At 39.1% G+C, this 18,133-nt stretch overlaps 1 protein-coding gene across 2 annotated transcripts in view; it reads right to left on the reverse strand.

Moving 5' to 3' along the window:
* Positions 1–18,133, reverse strand: part of LOC126418869 (fatty acid synthase-like) — a 431,809-nt gene that overhangs the window by 334,158 nt on the left and 79,518 nt on the right. For both annotated transcript variants that reach the window (XM_050085866.1, XM_050085867.1), the window contains exon 6: positions 7,350–7,588. In XM_050085866.1, coding sequence (XP_049941823.1) covers positions 7,350–7,588 — 239 coding nt within the window. The remainder of the gene's footprint in view (positions 1–7,349; positions 7,589–18,133) is intronic.

Raw genomic sequence — 18,133 nt, forward strand, 5'->3', positions numbered from 1 at the left:
ACCAATATGGCAGCACAAAACCTAAATAAAACTGTAACCAGTTCTCACCCTAGTCGCTTGCAGATTTTAAGCCTAAACATTCAGTGCCTTAGAAATAAATCACTAGAACTTGAAACAATGAATGGTGCAAACACTGACTGCATGTGCATCATGGAGCATTGGTGCAGAACTTTTGAACTAAGTATCATTAATATTCATCCATATAAGTTGCCAAGAACATGTAAAATGCCTGACAACTGTCTTGAAGAATATTAGACTGCAAGCCTCCACCTAAATCTGAAAAAGGGCCTTTTTGCCACCCAAGAAATGAATACTTCTGGCATATAATGATTGATGATGGAGTCAACCCCAATACAGAGGAAAATAACAACAGTTACAGATTTTTTGGTTATTCAGCACACTTGTGTTGTGAAAATTTTTTGTGGAGTGCGCAGATGCTATTAGTGATTCATAGAGAAGTTCTGTTCCAAGACACATCCCTTGCAAGAGGTAATGCAGGGAGCTGCCAATTTTCCCTGGAACAAGATGCAAGAAAGCTCTTTCCTTGTCCTTAAGGAGGCACTGACTTCTTTCTCAGTACTAGCATTGTATGATGAGAATGTTGGGGCAGAACTTCACTATGATGCTAGTGATTACGGGATAGGTGCAGTTCTAGTTCAAATTCAAGAAGGTGCTGAAAAAGTGTTATCTTATGCTCGCAGAGTACTCTCCGATTCTGAGATAAACTATTCTTTAACCAAGTAAGAGTATCTTGCAGATTTTCAGGACATCAAAAAGTCCTGTCCATATTTATTTGGTAAACCATTCACTGTTCTCTATGCTGGCTGACTAGCCTGAAGAATCTCTTGGGTAGACTGGAGAGATGGGAAGTGAGGCTTAAGGAGTACGACATCACAGTGGTATACAAAACTAGATTCAAACACAAAGATGCTAACTGCCTTTCAAGGAATCCTTTGGTAGAACACAATAATTGGATGATATCACAGTCATCACTGCATTAAATGACATAGCTACTGAACAGAGGGAATATCTAGCACTGCTGAAAACCATAAAAGCCTTGAATGAAGAGGAACTAACCAGAGGAGAATTCCAATTAATAAACAGAGCACTGTTAAGTGGAACTATGGTCCAATGTTGCAGAAATGGGTGCATTCCATCTCATCTATGGCCAGCTATCCTAAAGTATTTCCTTGGTGCTCTGGCATCTTGTCACCTCAGATTTGCGACAACTTTAGACAGAATCAGATGCAGATATCACTGGGCAGGTTCTTCCCGTGAATTAGACACTATTTGAACCAATGTAAGGAATGCCAATGACAGAAGTACATACCACAACCAATCCAGAACATCTAGTATCAATTCCACCTGCAACAGCATCAATCCACTGAATCAGAATTGATCTATTGCGGACAGTCCTGAAGTCAACAAACTGGAATTGAAGGTAATAGTCTGCACTTACTTCATCTGCTATAGTGTCACTAAAGCTGTGTTGATAGCCGTAGCTCTGAAATTTACAGAATCCCTCATAGAAGATATCACTTTGAAGCAAAGAGCATCCAAAGTAATGATCTCTGATGGTGAAAATGTTTTCCAGTCAAGACTAGTGACAAAGGTAATTTCACAACATGACATCACTCACAGGATGACAACTGCTTATCATACACAGACAAATGGATGCACAGAAAGTTTTAATAAGATGTTGGCAGATGTGCTCTCAGCATACATTGATGTCAAACAGAAAGACTGGGAGGACATTCACATACAATGCTGTGAAGTAAGACACTACAGGATTCACACCATTCTTTTTGCTTCACAGTTCTAATGCTGAAATGACAATGGATACACAATACCTGTATCAGCTGAACAATATTCAGGATGATTACATGAAACACCTAATCATCAGCGCTGAAGAAGAAAGGCGTGTGGCTCATATATGGACTCTGGAAGGTCAGGAGTTTGACCAAGAGTAATACAATGCCAATCACTGGCCAGTGAGATACAGTCTGGGAAACGTGGTATGGATTCTTATACCTGCACAGAAAGTGGGACTACTGGAAAAGCCACTAAATCACTATTTTGGGCCATATTGTGTTCTTCACTGCTTTTTGGAAATCACACAAAGTCAAGGATTATGACCCTTCATCAAGAAGACAAAAAAACAAAGATGTCATCCATGCCCTCCGTATAAAGCCCTGCTACAGTCCGTCACTAGATGATCATGAAGCCTCAATGGGTGATGCTACCTTCGATGCTCATCAAAAGTGAAGAGGATGTAACAGCATGACCAGAATGCAAGGATCTGTCAGAAACATCACATAGAGGACAAGTTAGAAGATCTAGATCCAGAATGCTTTAGTTGGCTCCAATGAGAACTTTTGAAACAACAAGTCACTGTTTCTCCAGAAAAGGGAGCAATGCCACAAGCAGTGGTGCATGCTGTGAGGCATAGTGGCTAGTGTCGCTGGCTGGTGTGATATGCCCATCAGTTTAAACTTGACCACCAGACATTGTTATTTAGTATTCATCATTTCTGGAAGGTTCTTGAAATACATTATATTTTTAAGTAACAATTATGAATAGGATAGTTGTTACTCACTATGTAGTGGAGATGCTGAGTCACTGTTGGGCACAATAAAAAGACTGTGAGGTAGCGAGTTTTCAGCCAACAATAGCTGCATTGGAAATAGACAACATACACACAAACACTCTCACAAACATACTTTACACTCACATGACCACAGTCTCTGCCTGCTGAGCCCACACTGCGAACAGCAGAGCATTGAAATTTTCTGAGGGATAAAAATAAACATTTTGATTCTGTCTCAGTAACAAAGCTAAATTATTTTCAAAATATCATTACTGTTATCACAATTATTGATTATATAAGTTATCAATAATTACTTGTTCTCAGTGAGTGGTATTAATGTGGAGGAGGTTACAGATTCCTCACACAGGCCACCCACTACACAATTAATAGTGCTTTGTCAAGTATATCACTGATGATAAAAGTGGGAGATATATGTAACAAATGCCCCTCATTATTCACTTCGAGACAGATAAATGAATTAATTGACAACATGACACAGCAGTAACTTTATAAGGGCTACCATCTGCTGTACACAGTGTTATTATTATTATTAGCAGAGTGGTTAGACACAAAGCATTAACAACCTGAAGTCATCCAGTTTCTGCCAGTTCAGAAGTAAGGAATGCAGCAATCAAGTGATTTACAAACAGTAAGTATAGTGCACACATCTGAACATATTTGATTTTAAATGGGGTTGCAGTATGCAGGTTAAGCAAGTGTCACTATGGAGAAGCGTAATGCTTGGGAAGTATGTTTTGTAATAAGTGTCAACCCTCACTGTGAATAGTTAGCTTTCTTACCTGAGAATGAGTTGAGGTTAGCACTTGTGACGCACCACTAATTCCTTCATCATTCATTCTAATACACCCACACGCAAACCAAATTTCATTCATCTTTCATCATTTTAAAAATAAAAGTGTTCCAAGAAAAGTATTTCATTCTATAGTTTAGTTAGGTCTGAAAGTTGGTGATAATGTGGGGGAGGGGCAGCAGAGGGTGGGGTGGGGGGGGGTGGGGGGTGGGGGGGTACTACCTAATGTCTGACTGCACTCAGGGATAAATGTCTAAGAAAAGTTGGGAACCACTGCTGTAGAGAGATCACTACAGATGACTGGTGTGAGAAAATGAATATACAAGATTGCATTAAAAAGAACATTGCCAAAAATGTTAAGCCTCTGGAATGAATGGACCAATGTATATGCAATTCTATACATGTACATACCAACTGCAGGCATGTACATGACTATGAGTTGCTATCAGCTGTAATGGCTAGAATGGCCACCAGATTACATTAATGTTGTCACAATATGATCCAAGTTCCCAGGTCTGACAAGGTATATAATGGGCATGCAGTGAAACAGATGGTTGGTAATCATTCTGGGGGACTAAAGAGAATCACATGTGCTTCCATGGAACAATATTAGCAGCACTTGATAGAATTCGAAAGAGGTGTCATTGTCCACCTGCATGTGACCAGAAGGCTGAATTGTGCAGACATGTGGGGACTTTGGGTGTGAAGGTACCCCACCACATGTTAGGGAGAATACATGTACTGTCAAAGCATTGCTGAATTATTGTCTGAACATATAACAGGAGAATTTCCTACTTACGGTTTAAACAAAACTACACCAACCAACTGGATACAAGTAATTGACTCATTACAACATACCATGTCATCTCCACTATTGACTGATGGTTCACAGAAGTTTGGTTACTGAATGAGCAGAATACCATTAAGACAACACAGGTGGTAGTCTGTGGAATCATGCCATACCTGGGAAGTAATTCCAATTAACTCTGACAGTAAAGCAGTATTTCACAGATATTCTCTGTCTTTGTGTGTTACTTCTCATGAGACAACATCCTTGTACTAACTTTCTACATGAGAATGCTCATTCACATATGTTATGCGTCTTGATGATTCCTTCAAGATGTTGAAGTATTTCCTAGGGCAGCAAGATCAATCAGCCTGTTCCTAACAGAACATGTGAAGCACCACCTGAGACATCAACTCCATTCTTTTGCTAACATCCAGTATGTTGAGGACCAGTTACAACAGTTGGCAAGCCCCCCACCCCCATCCCCTGCCCCTTTTGGCCCCCCATCCAAGGTAGAAGACAGTTACAGTAGTGACAGCCTTCATCCCAACTGAATAAGTAGCCAGGAACAAAGGAATACAACATTCGACTGACAAAGGACCAGCAGTAAGCTCATATTGTCAATTTCATTGTTCACTTAACTTGATTTTGAAATCATTGAAATAAAACCACATAAGTTCTCAATACCTAATGTAGCATTTCACTTTTTTGTTTACTTTCAGATGCTAATATTGTTTCCCACTGAGTGTATTTCAAAATAAATAAATTAAAAACTGTTCCAGATTTACCAATATACAAGGGTAAGTCAATTATTATCCACAATTCAGTTATATTTTTGTTTATTTTGGTAGTACTGTTGTTTTACATTGATGATGCATGCTTTGGCTATTTGTTGTTATATCTTTGCAATTTTCAAGCTGCTAGGTTAGTTTCATAATCGCTGCCATGCTGTTAATCATAGCTGCTCCACTGTCTATTTGCACCAAAGAAGAGCAATGTTCAGTGATCCGTTTTTTGTGGTCAGAAGGCGTATCAGGGGCTAAAATTCACTGAAGACCTTCGGACACTACAGAAACAGTGTTTTGCCACAGCAGAATGTCTACGAATGGATTGGAAAATTCAGAAATGGTCGCACAAGTGTTACGCACAATGGAGCCTGATGACCGTTTACCACCACAATTGAACAAACCATTCACCGTTCATGTGAAATGATTCTCTTAAGACAGATGATTAACTATTGACAGAGTGGCACATCATCTGCAAATTAGTCACAGTTCTGCCTATGAAATCATCTGCAACAGACTTAGGTTTCATAAAGTTAGTGAGAGATGGGTCCCAAAAAAACTCACACTGTTGCATAAACAAACGCGCTTGGACATCTGCAAAAAACATTTGGATCACTATGGTAATGAAGGGGACAACTTCTTAGACATGATCATTACTGGTGACAAAACATGGATCCATCATTACGAGCTGGAGAGTAAATGGCAGTGTATGGAACGGAAACATCCAAATTTGCCACGCAAGAAAAAGTTCAAGACCCAACCACCCACAGGAAAACTGATGCTTACCGTTTTTTGGGATGCACAAGATCCAATACTGGAACATTATGGGGAAAGGGGCACAACAATAAACAGTGTACATTACAGTGAGATGCTTATTGCTAGGCTAAAGCCTGCAATTTGAGGCAAATGCCGAGGATAGCTGTCAAAAGGTGTTGTGCTGTTGCATGAAAATGCCTGTCTGCATACTCCTGCCCACACTGCTGAAATGCTCCAGAGACTAAAATTTGAAGCACTGGATCATCTTCCATATAGTCCCAATCTTGCCCCTTCTGACTATCACTTGTTTGGTCCACTAAAACAGGCATTAAGGGGCCGGCGATTTGCCTCAGATGAAGCAGTGAAAGAAGCGATGCGTTCCTGGCTCGCAGCTTAAACGAGAACCTTTTTTTATGAGGGCATCAGGAAGCTTGTACAATGATGGCCCAAGTGCATTGAAACACAAGGAGACTATGCTGAAAAATGATGTTCTTGTAAGTTTCCTATTTCATTACAATAAAATTTTCTAACTATTTTGTGAATAATAATTGACTTAACCTCATATTAACTTGTTACTTCACATAAATGCTCCACAACCACTATAGAAGTGTTCAAAAAAAAGCTCATATTTATTTTACACTACTATTTCTTCATTACAATAGAAGAAATCAGCAGACAGAGAGACCCCACTAGAGTGTATTTTGCATTACTGCATGTTATAAGTTTGGGTACAGTCAAAAACAAGAATATAAATACAATACGACAAAACTTGAGACATTGTAAGAAGTCCCCCTGAGTTGTGGGTGTGGTGAATACGGGAACAGCAGTATCTTTAAGTAATTGGTTGTTGGGTATGTTGATGTGCCAGTGTTGCTGACAATTGGATGCAGATAAAGCACCAGGTGCACTGGACTGAAGATGGATCTTTTCAGAACATTTCTAGAAGGGGCAGACTGCAAACAGAACAACTGCAACTGTGCCAGGCAGAAAACTGAACACTATCCAGCAGACAGGTGCTCTGGACTGAAGGGGGACTGCCTAAGGACACTGCTAGCAGCAGCAGACCACAGACAGAACAAATGGAACCAACAATGAATGGGGAAGAGTGAAGGTACATTTGACAAGTAGTCTCAGGTAGGACATGATGAAGATAATGAGTTACGTTGTCAATATACCCTGCGAAAACGATGCAAACATCTGGCAGAATACCCAACAGCTCAAGATGTAGATGTAGATTGTTCTCATGTTATGTAATTGCATATTAAATAAAAACAACTGACAGTATGTTATTTTTATTTATTTTTTTTTCAAAAATTTACATATTTATTCTGACAACCATAAACAGAGGCTCTCATGCAAATTTTGGCACTGAATCATTGTTTTGGTGCAAAGACAGTTTCTTTCAATTGAATCAAGCTTTTTCAAGAAAACTATTCTAGATAGTTATTCACTTGACAGATTGCTCTGAGGATCCAAAGTTACATGAAGCACAATTATAACAAATCAGAAAGCAACATTTTGTTGCCTCATATATAACATACGTCAATCAGTTTGTCAAATAGTGCTTTAACAGTAAGTATACAGTGCATAAATATTTAATTCACCTTGTTTCTTGGGTGTTACCTTTGTTCCAGTTCCATGAGCTTCAACGTATTTAATACTTTGTAGATCAACACCACACTCCTTGTAGAAGCGGCTTAGGAGTAATTTCTGCATGAGACCTGAAGGATAAGTGATGCCTTCTGTTTTGTATCCATCACAGTTGGTTTGGACGTGTATTAGCTGGCCGTACATACGGCGAGCATCTTTTGCTTTTTGGATCAGAAATGATCCAACAGCTTCAGAACGCACATAACCATTACCTGCAATATATTAATATGTCATTTTCAATAAACAGCAAAAATAGCAAATTAAGTGAGCTGACAAAGTATTATGATTTGACAGTGTTATGGCATAAGAGACCATAAAGAGTTAGGAAAATGTACAAGGTGTACAACTTTGCTTCCGCCGTTTTTTCCACAACATTTGAGGCTTTAATGTATCAAATTGGTTACACATGTATCATTGAAAGTATTTTCCACTGCTGGCCTCTAATTTCTCCCATATTTCAAGCAGTGTATGAATCCCAAGTTGAAAAAACTGTGCATCTTTTGAAGTGATCCATGAATCAATTCAATTTGTGACTTCTTCATGAGATCGGAAGTGTTGGTCAGTCAGGCCATGCGCCATTAATCTACACAGATGATAGGCAGAGGAACAATGTCTGGAGAATATGGCGGGTTAGGTAGGAATTCCCATTTTAATGTTTCTAAGTACGTTTTGACCACTTTTGCAATGTGGGGCCAAGCATTGTTGTGCTGCAGAATCACTTTATAGTGCCTCTCGCTGTATTGAGGCCATTTGTCTTTTAATACTCTGCTCAAACACATTAATTGCATTCGATAACGAGCACCTGTGATTGTTTCACTTGGTTTTAACACCTTATAGTACACAACGCCGAGCTGGTCCCACCAAATGCAGAGCATGATCTTGGAGCCATGAATATTCAGTTTGGCCATCAACGTGGAAGCAAGGCCGAAATATCACCATGATTTTTTGTGTTTAGAGTTGTCGTAATGAACCCATTTTTCGTCCCCAGTCACAATTCAATGCAGAAATACCTTCCATTTTTGCCTCTGAAGCAACTGTTCACAAATACACAAATGCCATCCAACGTCTCTTGGTTTCAGCTCACACGGGACCCAAGTTCCTTCTTTCTGAATCATGCTGATTGCCTTGAGACATTTCGAAATGGCTTGCTGTGTCACTCCCACTTATCATGCCAATTCTTCTTGAGGTTGACGTGAGTCTTCACTCACCAATGTCTCCAATTCTGCACCTTGACTCGGAGATGAGACGCAACTGCTGTTTTTTCAAATTGATACAAAACGGTAACACCTCCCACAAATGACGAGAATAGGCTTGTAAACTGACATTTTCAATCAAGAAAAACTTTATGATGCAGACACAAATCGACTAATGTTTGAATGAGGCTATGTTGACCCAGGTCCAATCTAATTGCCTGACATCTGCGATCTGTTTCTTCTGACCACTACTTACCATTGTCACCACTCAACGGAAAACAACGGAAGCAAAGTTGTACACCTTGTACTATTCATACTACAAAAGGGAGTGATTAACAAATGGCAAAAGCAACTTTATAAACATGAGAATATTCCCATTTATAAAGAAATTTGTCAGTTGACAATATTCTGAGAAAAAAAAAGATGTTATTGCAGTCACAAGTGGATAATTTGCAGACATACTACAACACTACCTCTGAAGCTAGCTTCAGTTACAAGAAAAAAATTGAAAAAGTTTCATGGCCTAGAACAAGACTATAAGAAAAGATGTGCAGTACTGACCATAATAAATAAATAATAATAAAAAAAATAAAACTAGGGAAAGTCCAGAATGGAATAACAACAATATTGTGAAAAAGATAGATTGCCCCCCTCCCATGAACCAAGGACCTTGCCGCTGGTGGGTAGGCTTGCATGCCTCAGCAATACAGATAGCTGTACGGTAGGTGCAACCACAACAGAGAGGTATCTGTTGAGAGGCCAGACAAACATGTTGTTCCTGAAGAGGGGCAGCAACCTTTTTAGTAGTTGCAGGGGATGATTAACTGATCTGGCCTCGTAACATTAACCAAAATGGCCTTGCTGTGCTAGTACTGGAAACAGCTGAGAGCAAAGGGAAACTACAGTCATAATTTTTTCCAAGGGCATGCAGCTTTACTGTATGGTTAAATGATGATGGCGTTCTCTTGGGTAAAATATTCCGGAGCTAAAATAGTGCCCCATTCGGATCTCCAGGCAGGGACTACTCAGGAGGATGTCGTTATCAGGAGAAACTAAACTGGGATTCTACAGATCGGAGCGTGGAAAGTCAGATCACTTAATAAGGCAGGTGGGTTAGAAAATTTAAAAAGGGAAATGGGTAGATTAAAGTTAGATATAGTGGGAATCAGTGAAGTTCGGTGGGACAAGAAACAAGACTTCTGGTCAGGCGAATACTGGGTTATAAATACTAAATCAAATAGGAGTAACGCAGGAGTAGTCAGGTAGGTTAGAAAATTTAAAAAGGGAAATGGGTAGATTAAAGTTAGATATAGTGGGAATCAGTGAAGTTCGGTGGGAGGAGAAACAAGACTTCTGGTCAGATGAATACTGGATTATAAGTACAAAATCAAATAGGAGTAACGCAGGAGTAGGTTTAAAAATGAATAAAAAAAATAGGAGTGCAGGTACGCTACTACTAACAGCATAGTGAACGCATTATTGTAGGCAAGATAGACACAAAGCCCATGCCTACCACAGTAGGACAAGTATATATGCCAACTAGTACCACAGTTAATGAAGAGACTGAAGAATGTATGATGAGATAAAAGAAATTATTCAGATACTGAAGGGAGATGAAAACTTAATAGTCATTGGGGACTGGAATTCGATAATAGGAAAGGAAGAGAAGGAAAAGCAGTAGGTGAATATGGAATGGGGGTAAGGAATGAAAGAGGAAGCCGCCTGGTAGAATTTTGCACAGAGCATAACTTAATCATAGCTAACATTTGGTTTGAGAATCAAGAAAGAAGGTTGGAAGAGGCCTGGAGACACTGGAAGGTTTCAGATAAATTATATAAGGTTAAGACAGAGATTTAGAAACAAGGCATTTCCAGTGTCAGATGTGGACTCTAATCACAATCTATTGGTTATGACTGTAGATTAAAACTTAAAAAACTGCAAAAAAGTGGGAATTTAAGGAGATGAGACCTGGATAAACTGAAAGAACCAGAGGTTGTAGAGAGTTTCAGATATAAGATTAGGGACAATTGACAAGAATGGAGGAAAGAAATACAGTAGAAGAAGAATGGGTGGCTTTGAGAGATGAAATAGTGAAGGCAGCAGAGGATCAAGTAGGTAAAAAGATGAGGGCTAGTAGAAGTCCTTGGGTAACAGAAGAAATATAAAATTTAATTGATGAAAGGAGAAAATGTAAAAATGCGGTAAATGAAGCAGGCAAAAGGGAATATAAATGTCTCAAAAATGAGAACAACAGGAAGCCCACAATGGCTAAGCAGGGATGGTTAGAGGACAAATGTGAGGATGTAGAGGCATATATCACTAGGGGTAAGATAGATACACCCTACAGGATAATTAAAGAGACTTTTGGAGAAAAGAGAACTGCTAGTATGAATACAAGAGCTCAGATGGAAACCCAATTCTAAGCAAAGAAGGGAAAGCAGAAAGGTGGAAGGAGTATACAGAGGGTCTATACAAGGGTGATGTACTTGAGGACAATATTATGGAAATGGAAGAGGATTTATATGCAGATGAAGTGGGAGATACGATACTGTGTGAAGAATTTTACAGAGCACTGAAAGAACTAAGTCGAAACAAGGTCCCGAGTGTAGACAACATTCCATTAGAACTACTGATAGCCTTGGGAGAGCCAGGCAAACACTACCATCTGGTGAGCAAGATGTGTGAGACAGGCGAAATACCCTCAGATTTCAAGAAGAATATAGTAATTCCAATCCCAAAGAAAGCAGGTGTTGACAGGTGTGAAAATTACCAAACTATCAATTTAATAAGTCACAGCTGCAAAATACTAACATGAATTCTTTACAGATGAATGGAAAAACTGGTAGAAGCTGACCTTGAGGGAAATCAGTTTGGGTTCCATAGAAATGTTGGAATACGTGAGGCGATACTGACCTTATGACTTATCTTAGATGACAGATTAATGAAAGGCAAACCTACGTTTCTAGCATTTGTAGACTTAGAGAAAGCTTTTGACAATGTTGACTGGAATACTGTCTTTCCAATTCTGAAGGTGGAAGGGGTAAAGTAAAATACAGGGAGCAAAAGGCTATTTACAATTTGTACAGAAACCAGATTATAAGAGTGCAGGGGCATAAAAGGGAAGCAGTGGTTGGGAAGACAGTGAGACAGAGTTGTAGCCTTTCCCCGATGGCATTCAGTCTATATATTCAGCAAGCAGTAAAGGAAAGAAAATAAAAATTTGGAGTACAAATTAAAATCTATGGATAAGAAATAAGAAGTGATTCTTGAGTTTCTCCCGGCGTATTTGATAATCAAAATATCCACGGGTGTACTGCCGGTCTACAGTGTCCAACGGGCACAATATTTCGGCGATCATACATGTCGCCATCATCAGGTGAACTGACGGACTGAGCTCCTGTGAACGTGCCGGTACAGAGATCCGTAAGCTATGGCTGCTCAGAGGGAACTGGGTTCGGTCGCGGTGGCGGCCGATTTAAATACCCTCCGCCCGTGGCGCACTCCCTCCACGCCCGCGCCGCGGTCGCGAGGTGGAACAGATTGCGACGGCGTCTGAGATGATGTTGGTGTGATGGCTCTGTCCGCCGTGGTCGTCACAACTATATGTTTGCTCGATTTACTCTTGATTAACCCAATCGCTGGTTTCCAAGCCTCATAAACCGTGACTGTGGCTATAATCTTAGCAAGGCTTGGGAACCAGCGATTGGGTTAATCAAGAGTAAATCGAGCAAACATATAGTTGTGACGACCACGGCAGACAGAGCCACCACACTGACGTCATCTCAGACGCCGTAGCAATCTGTTCCACCACGCGACCGTGGCGCGGGGCGCGGACGGCGGAGGGAGTGCGCCGCGGGCGGAGGGTATTTAAATCGGGCGCCGCTGCGACCGAACCCAGTTCCCCCTGAGCAGCCATAGCTTATGGATCTCCGTACCGGCACATTCACAGGAGCTCAGTCCGTCAGTTCGCCTGATGATGGCGACATGTATGATCGCCGAAATATTGTGCCCGTTGGACACTGTAGACCGGCAGTACACCCGTGGATATTTTGATTAAGAAATAAGAACTTTGAGGTTTGCCGATGATATTGTCATTCTGTCAGAGACAGCAAAAGACCTGGAAGAGCTGTTGAATGGAATGGACAGTGTCTTGAGAGGAGCATATAAGATATCAACAAAAGCAAAATGAGGATAATGGAATGTAGTCAAATTAAATCAGGTGATGCTGAGGGAATTAGGTTAGGAAATGAGACACTTAAAGTAGTAGATGAGTTTTGCTATTTGGGGAGCAAAATAACTGATGATGGTTGAAGTAGAGAGGATATAAATGGCAATGGTAAGGTCTTTTCTGAAAGTATGTGTATGGAGTGTAGCCAAGTATGGAAGTGAAACATGGAGATAAATAGTTAGGACAAGAAGAGAACAGAAGCTTTTAAAATGTGGTGCTACAGAAAAATGCTTAAGATTAGATGGGTAGATCATGTAACTAATGAGGAGGTACTGAATAGAATTGGGGAGAAGAGGAATTTGTGACACAACTTGAATAGAAGAAGAGATTTGTTGGTAGGACTGGTTTTGAGGCATCGTGGGATCTCAATTTAGTACTGGAGGGCAACATGGAGGGTAAAAACTGTAGAGGGAGACCAAGAAATGAATACCCTAAGCAGCTTCAGAAGGATGTAGGTTGCAGTAGGCACTCTAAGATGAAGAAGCTTGCACAAGATAGAGTAGCATGGAGAGCTGCATCAAGCCAGTCTCTGGACTGAAGACCACAACAATAACAACAGATTGCAACTCACCATATGGGGGAGACAATGAGTCACAGACATGCATAATGAAAAGAGTGTTATACATTTTAGATTTCAGCTAAAGGGCCTCCGTATGGAGAAGAAAACACACACACATTCACACAAGCATAACTGGCACACACATGACCACTATTTCCACCGACACAGACAGACAAAAGTAAGTGTCACACACACAACAAGGCAAAGGGCTCAGTATTGCAATGCACTGCATTGTTGCTTAACATGATTGACAGTATAGATAGTGTACTGTAACTATTAAAAACAATTTTGTGTGAGGTAGTGTACTGAGTTGCATTAGGATCTTTTGTACGTAACGTAGCAACAAATCCAAAATAGATGACAAAGACAAGATAGCTAACTAGCAAGTACAGACATAATTAAGATTGCAGATACAAGGAAAGCAATGTCAGTAGATTCAAGTTATGGGCAGTATATTAGAACTGTACATAGTTTTGGTACTAACAGTACTCTTGAGGTTGTGGATCAAAATGTCTTCACAATGTTTCCTAAAACTAGTCAACAGAGAATATGTGTAGACAGTCCAGTGAAATAAGATTTTTCTATTATGATGTGATTAATCTTGCCAAGTCAAGCTAATCTTGCTAACAGAATAAAAAAAATTGAGCTGGAATTGCTAAAGATGTTATTAGAATCATTGAAAATCTAAATGTATAAAGAGACAGTTGAAAGAAATGCAGAGTAGCATAACTAAGCAGTTCAAATAATAGAGGCAAGTTCTTTTTTAACATCGGACACAGCTAGCTTACACACACAGGGATGAGATGCTTGAAAGTCAAAATCGTACTGTTGGTGAACTTAAACAAGACCTTACACATTTCAGAGATGAATAATATTACAAATACACCAAGTTATCTACAGAAATAAGTAAACAAAACAAGAGCTTGATGCATGTGATCCCCTTAAAATAATAATAATAATAACAATATGAAGCACAATGAAGGAATTTTGTGAATGGGACAGAAATTGATAGACATGATGTACATGTACACACGAACAAATGATTACAATTTCAGAAAAATTGGATGATTTATTCAAGAGAAAGAGCTTCACAAATTGAGCAAGTTATTAACACAATGGTCCACCTCTGTCCCCTATGCATGCACTTATTTGACTTGCCATTGATTAATAGGATTGTTGGACATCCTCGTGAGGAATGTCATGCTAAATTCTGTCCAAATGGCACTTTACATCATGAAAATCCTGAGAAGGTTGGAGGGTCCTGCCCATAATGCTCTAAAAGGTTCAATTATGGAGAGATCTGGTGATTGTGCTGGCCAAGGTATGGTTTGTCAAGTATCAAGACAAGCAGTAGAAACTTTTGCTATGCGCAAGTAGTCACTACTTTGCTGAAACGTAAGCCCAGGATGACTTGCCATGAAGGACAAAAAAGTGAAGTGTAGAATATCGTTGATGTGTTGCTTTGCAATAAGGACATCACGAATGGCAACCAAAGGGCTACTGCTATGAAATGCCGATGATACAAACATTGCAATAAATAGCAAATCAAGTGTAGTCTTAGAAAGATCAGCTAATAAAATATTTGTGGACATTAATCACTGGTTCCTAGCCAATTCCTTATCACTAAACTTTGAAAAAACACACTACATGCAGTTCAGAACTTGTAAGGGGTGTCCCACGAGTATATGCCTAACATATGATGACAAGCAGATAGAAGACGTGGACAGTGTTAAATTCTTGGGATTACAGCTTGATAATAAATTCAACCGGGAAAAGCACATCACAGAACTGCTGACGCATCTTAACCATCCTCTATTTGCAATGTGAATTGTCTCAGACATAGGGGATATAAAACTGAAAAAGCTGGCATACTATGCTTACTTTCATTCCATAATATCATATGAGATTATTTTTTGGGGTAATTCATCAAGCCAAGCTTAAGTTTTCCGGGCGCAAAAACTTGCAGTAAGAGTTATATGTGGTGTGAATTCAAGAACATCCTGCAGAAGCCTGTTTAGGGAACTAGGGATACTAACTACTGCTTCCCAATACATTTGTTCTTTAATGAAATTTGTCATTAAAAATATATCACTTTTTCAGACCAACAGCTCAATTCATGGAATCAATACTAGAAATAAGAATAATCTTCATGAGGATTTAAAGCCACTTAGTCTTGTACAAAAAGGTGTGCATTATTCAGGAACACACATTTTCAATAACTTGCCAGCAGCCATAAAAAGCTTAACAACCAATGAAATTCAGTTTAAGAGAAGCCTACTCCATTGATGAATTTCTCAGTAGAACCATCTGATTTGTGTGTGTGTGTGTATATATATATATATATATATATATATATATATATATATATATATATATATACACACACACACACAATATAACTTCTGCACAATTTCAATGCAGTAATGTGTTCATTGTAAATAAGTGTGTGTGTGTGTGTGTGTGTGTGTGTGTAAGTAAGTACAATCTAACTTCTACACCATTTCAGTGCAGTAAAGTGTTCATTGTAAATAAGTATTATAGTAGTTGTATTACACATTTATTACATTATAGGTAAATTAAAAGAAACTTTTTTTATTTTAAATTCAGTGCATTAGTATTTGTAAAATGACTCTTTCATATAGTGTTCATTAAAAAATGACAATCATTCCACTTGGGACTTGTGGAATGGTACATTAGATTATTTGTTTGAGTTGTAAATATTTTTCATGTATTGTTGTTTTTCTGACATGTTCTACATCCTGGAGGACCTCCTCACTATGGATCAATTGGAATGAAAGTAAATCTAATCAAAATCTAATCTAAAATGAAACGGCAGCCCAGCGCACCATTCCTGGCCGCTGGGTCATGTGGCAGGCGACAGTTAAGATGCTCTGTTTTGTTGCCCTTCATGGCAAGCAATTCTGGGCAAGATAGTGCTCAACTGTTGGTTGTCTTTGTGCTTGACAAACCCTACCTTGGCCAGAAAGGTTACCAGATCCCTCCACAGTTGAGACCGGTTTGACCATTATGGACAGAGCCCTCCAACCAGCTTTGGATTTTTACAATTTAATGTACCAATTGGACAGAATATGACATGTTATCCCGCAGGAGGACATCCAACAACTTCATCAATCAATGCCAAACCAAATAACTGTTTGCATAAAGGCCAGAGGTAGACCAACATGTTACTGACTTGCTCAATTTGTGATTTTCTTTCTCTCGAATAAATCATCCAGTTTCTCTGGTATTGTAATCATTTGTTTGTCTGTACATGTGCATCACATCTACCAATTTCTATCCCATTCAGACAATTTTTTCACGGTGTACCTTTTTTTTTTATTTATTTATTAATTTTTTTAAAGAGAATTAATATTGTAGAAGGTAACAGAGAGGATTTGAAGGTGCAGAAAATGGCTATCAAACAGGGAAAATTAACAGCACAAGTGACTCAGATTACAGATTATAGATCTGATAACAGGAGGCAGTCATTGAGTGACCTTGAATGAAAGCTGTGTGGCAGTCCCAGATACGAGACCTGAATGCAACCCAAAGTGACTTGAAGCAAGTCTCTGAAGATAATTGAAATTTTCAGCCTGTCGTGCATGCACAACTGTGATATAAGTTATAATGAGCAAAAACAAGTGCACTTTCTGCAGAGCCTGCAACTGAATAAATTCAGACCTAAAGGATATGTCTGTCCCATTGTAATTATTAGGTATTTTAGAGATGTACTACCTGCAACATGAACTGATGCTGAAACCATTTCTTATGTTGTAAATCATCTGAATGGAGATGCATATAACTGGGGAATGCAACAAGATATAGGAAGAATGACTTATGACTTTTTGGCACAGTACTGATCAAAATCTATGCACGATTGCATTATAGGTGGCTTGTATTATAAAGTATACTCACAAAGGGGTGAAAGAAAATTAACAGGATTTTTGAGCAGAAGTTGGCAAGAACTGCTATTTAGATTAACATTTTGGAGAAAGGGGTATTGTGGAATGGGGCACAAGGAATATACCTTCAGAAATACAAAGACAATTAGACACAGACAAAGACAATACAGCTGATTGCATGAGACTAATTTTCAGACAAAAACAGAATGGAGAACAAAAGATAACTAAGGACTTTTAGAGATTCATAATAGTGAAGTAATAATAGTAATAGACCAGAATCAAATCAGCATAGAGATGATAACAGGCCAATGTATAGGCACAACCAAATCGTCACCCACAATTTTGAGAGAGAAGTTTCAATGACCAATGAGGTGGAGAATTTTAGTGTAGGGCTTGGAGAGAAAATGTGAATGAAAACAGATCACATTCGGAGCATGAATGGTTTGATAACACAAGACTTTCTAACCAACAGAGACAAGAGATTAATGATGAGCCAGAAAATGAGCAGTTTTCAGAATAGGACCAATTTTCAAACTTTCTACAAAGGGGTAACATTTTTAAGCAATTATCACAGTAAAAATTATATAAAGAGAGAGTTAGGGCCAGAGCAGAGACAAGTGACAGTGATAAAGACAGAAGGCTTGAGAGGAAGAATTACTTATGATGAAGAAAGAGCAGTTAGAAAGAAAGCCATATACCTACTATTAAAGTGAAAGTATGTGGAGAAGAAACATGTATTCTCTTGGATTCTGAAAGTCAAGTGACAGCAGTTTCGAAGAAATTATACGACAAACTTTTGAGTAAAGATGCAGGTATTCCTGAATAACCAGTCAGCAGAGCCAAGATTGTAGGAGCGATGGGAGAACAAAGTAAAC

Source organism: Schistocerca serialis, chromosome 9 (genome assembly GCF_023864345.2).
Source record: "Schistocerca serialis cubense isolate TAMUIC-IGC-003099 chromosome 9, iqSchSeri2.2, whole genome shotgun sequence".
NCBI classification, from domain to species: domain Eukaryota; kingdom Metazoa; phylum Arthropoda; class Insecta; order Orthoptera; family Acrididae; genus Schistocerca; species Schistocerca serialis.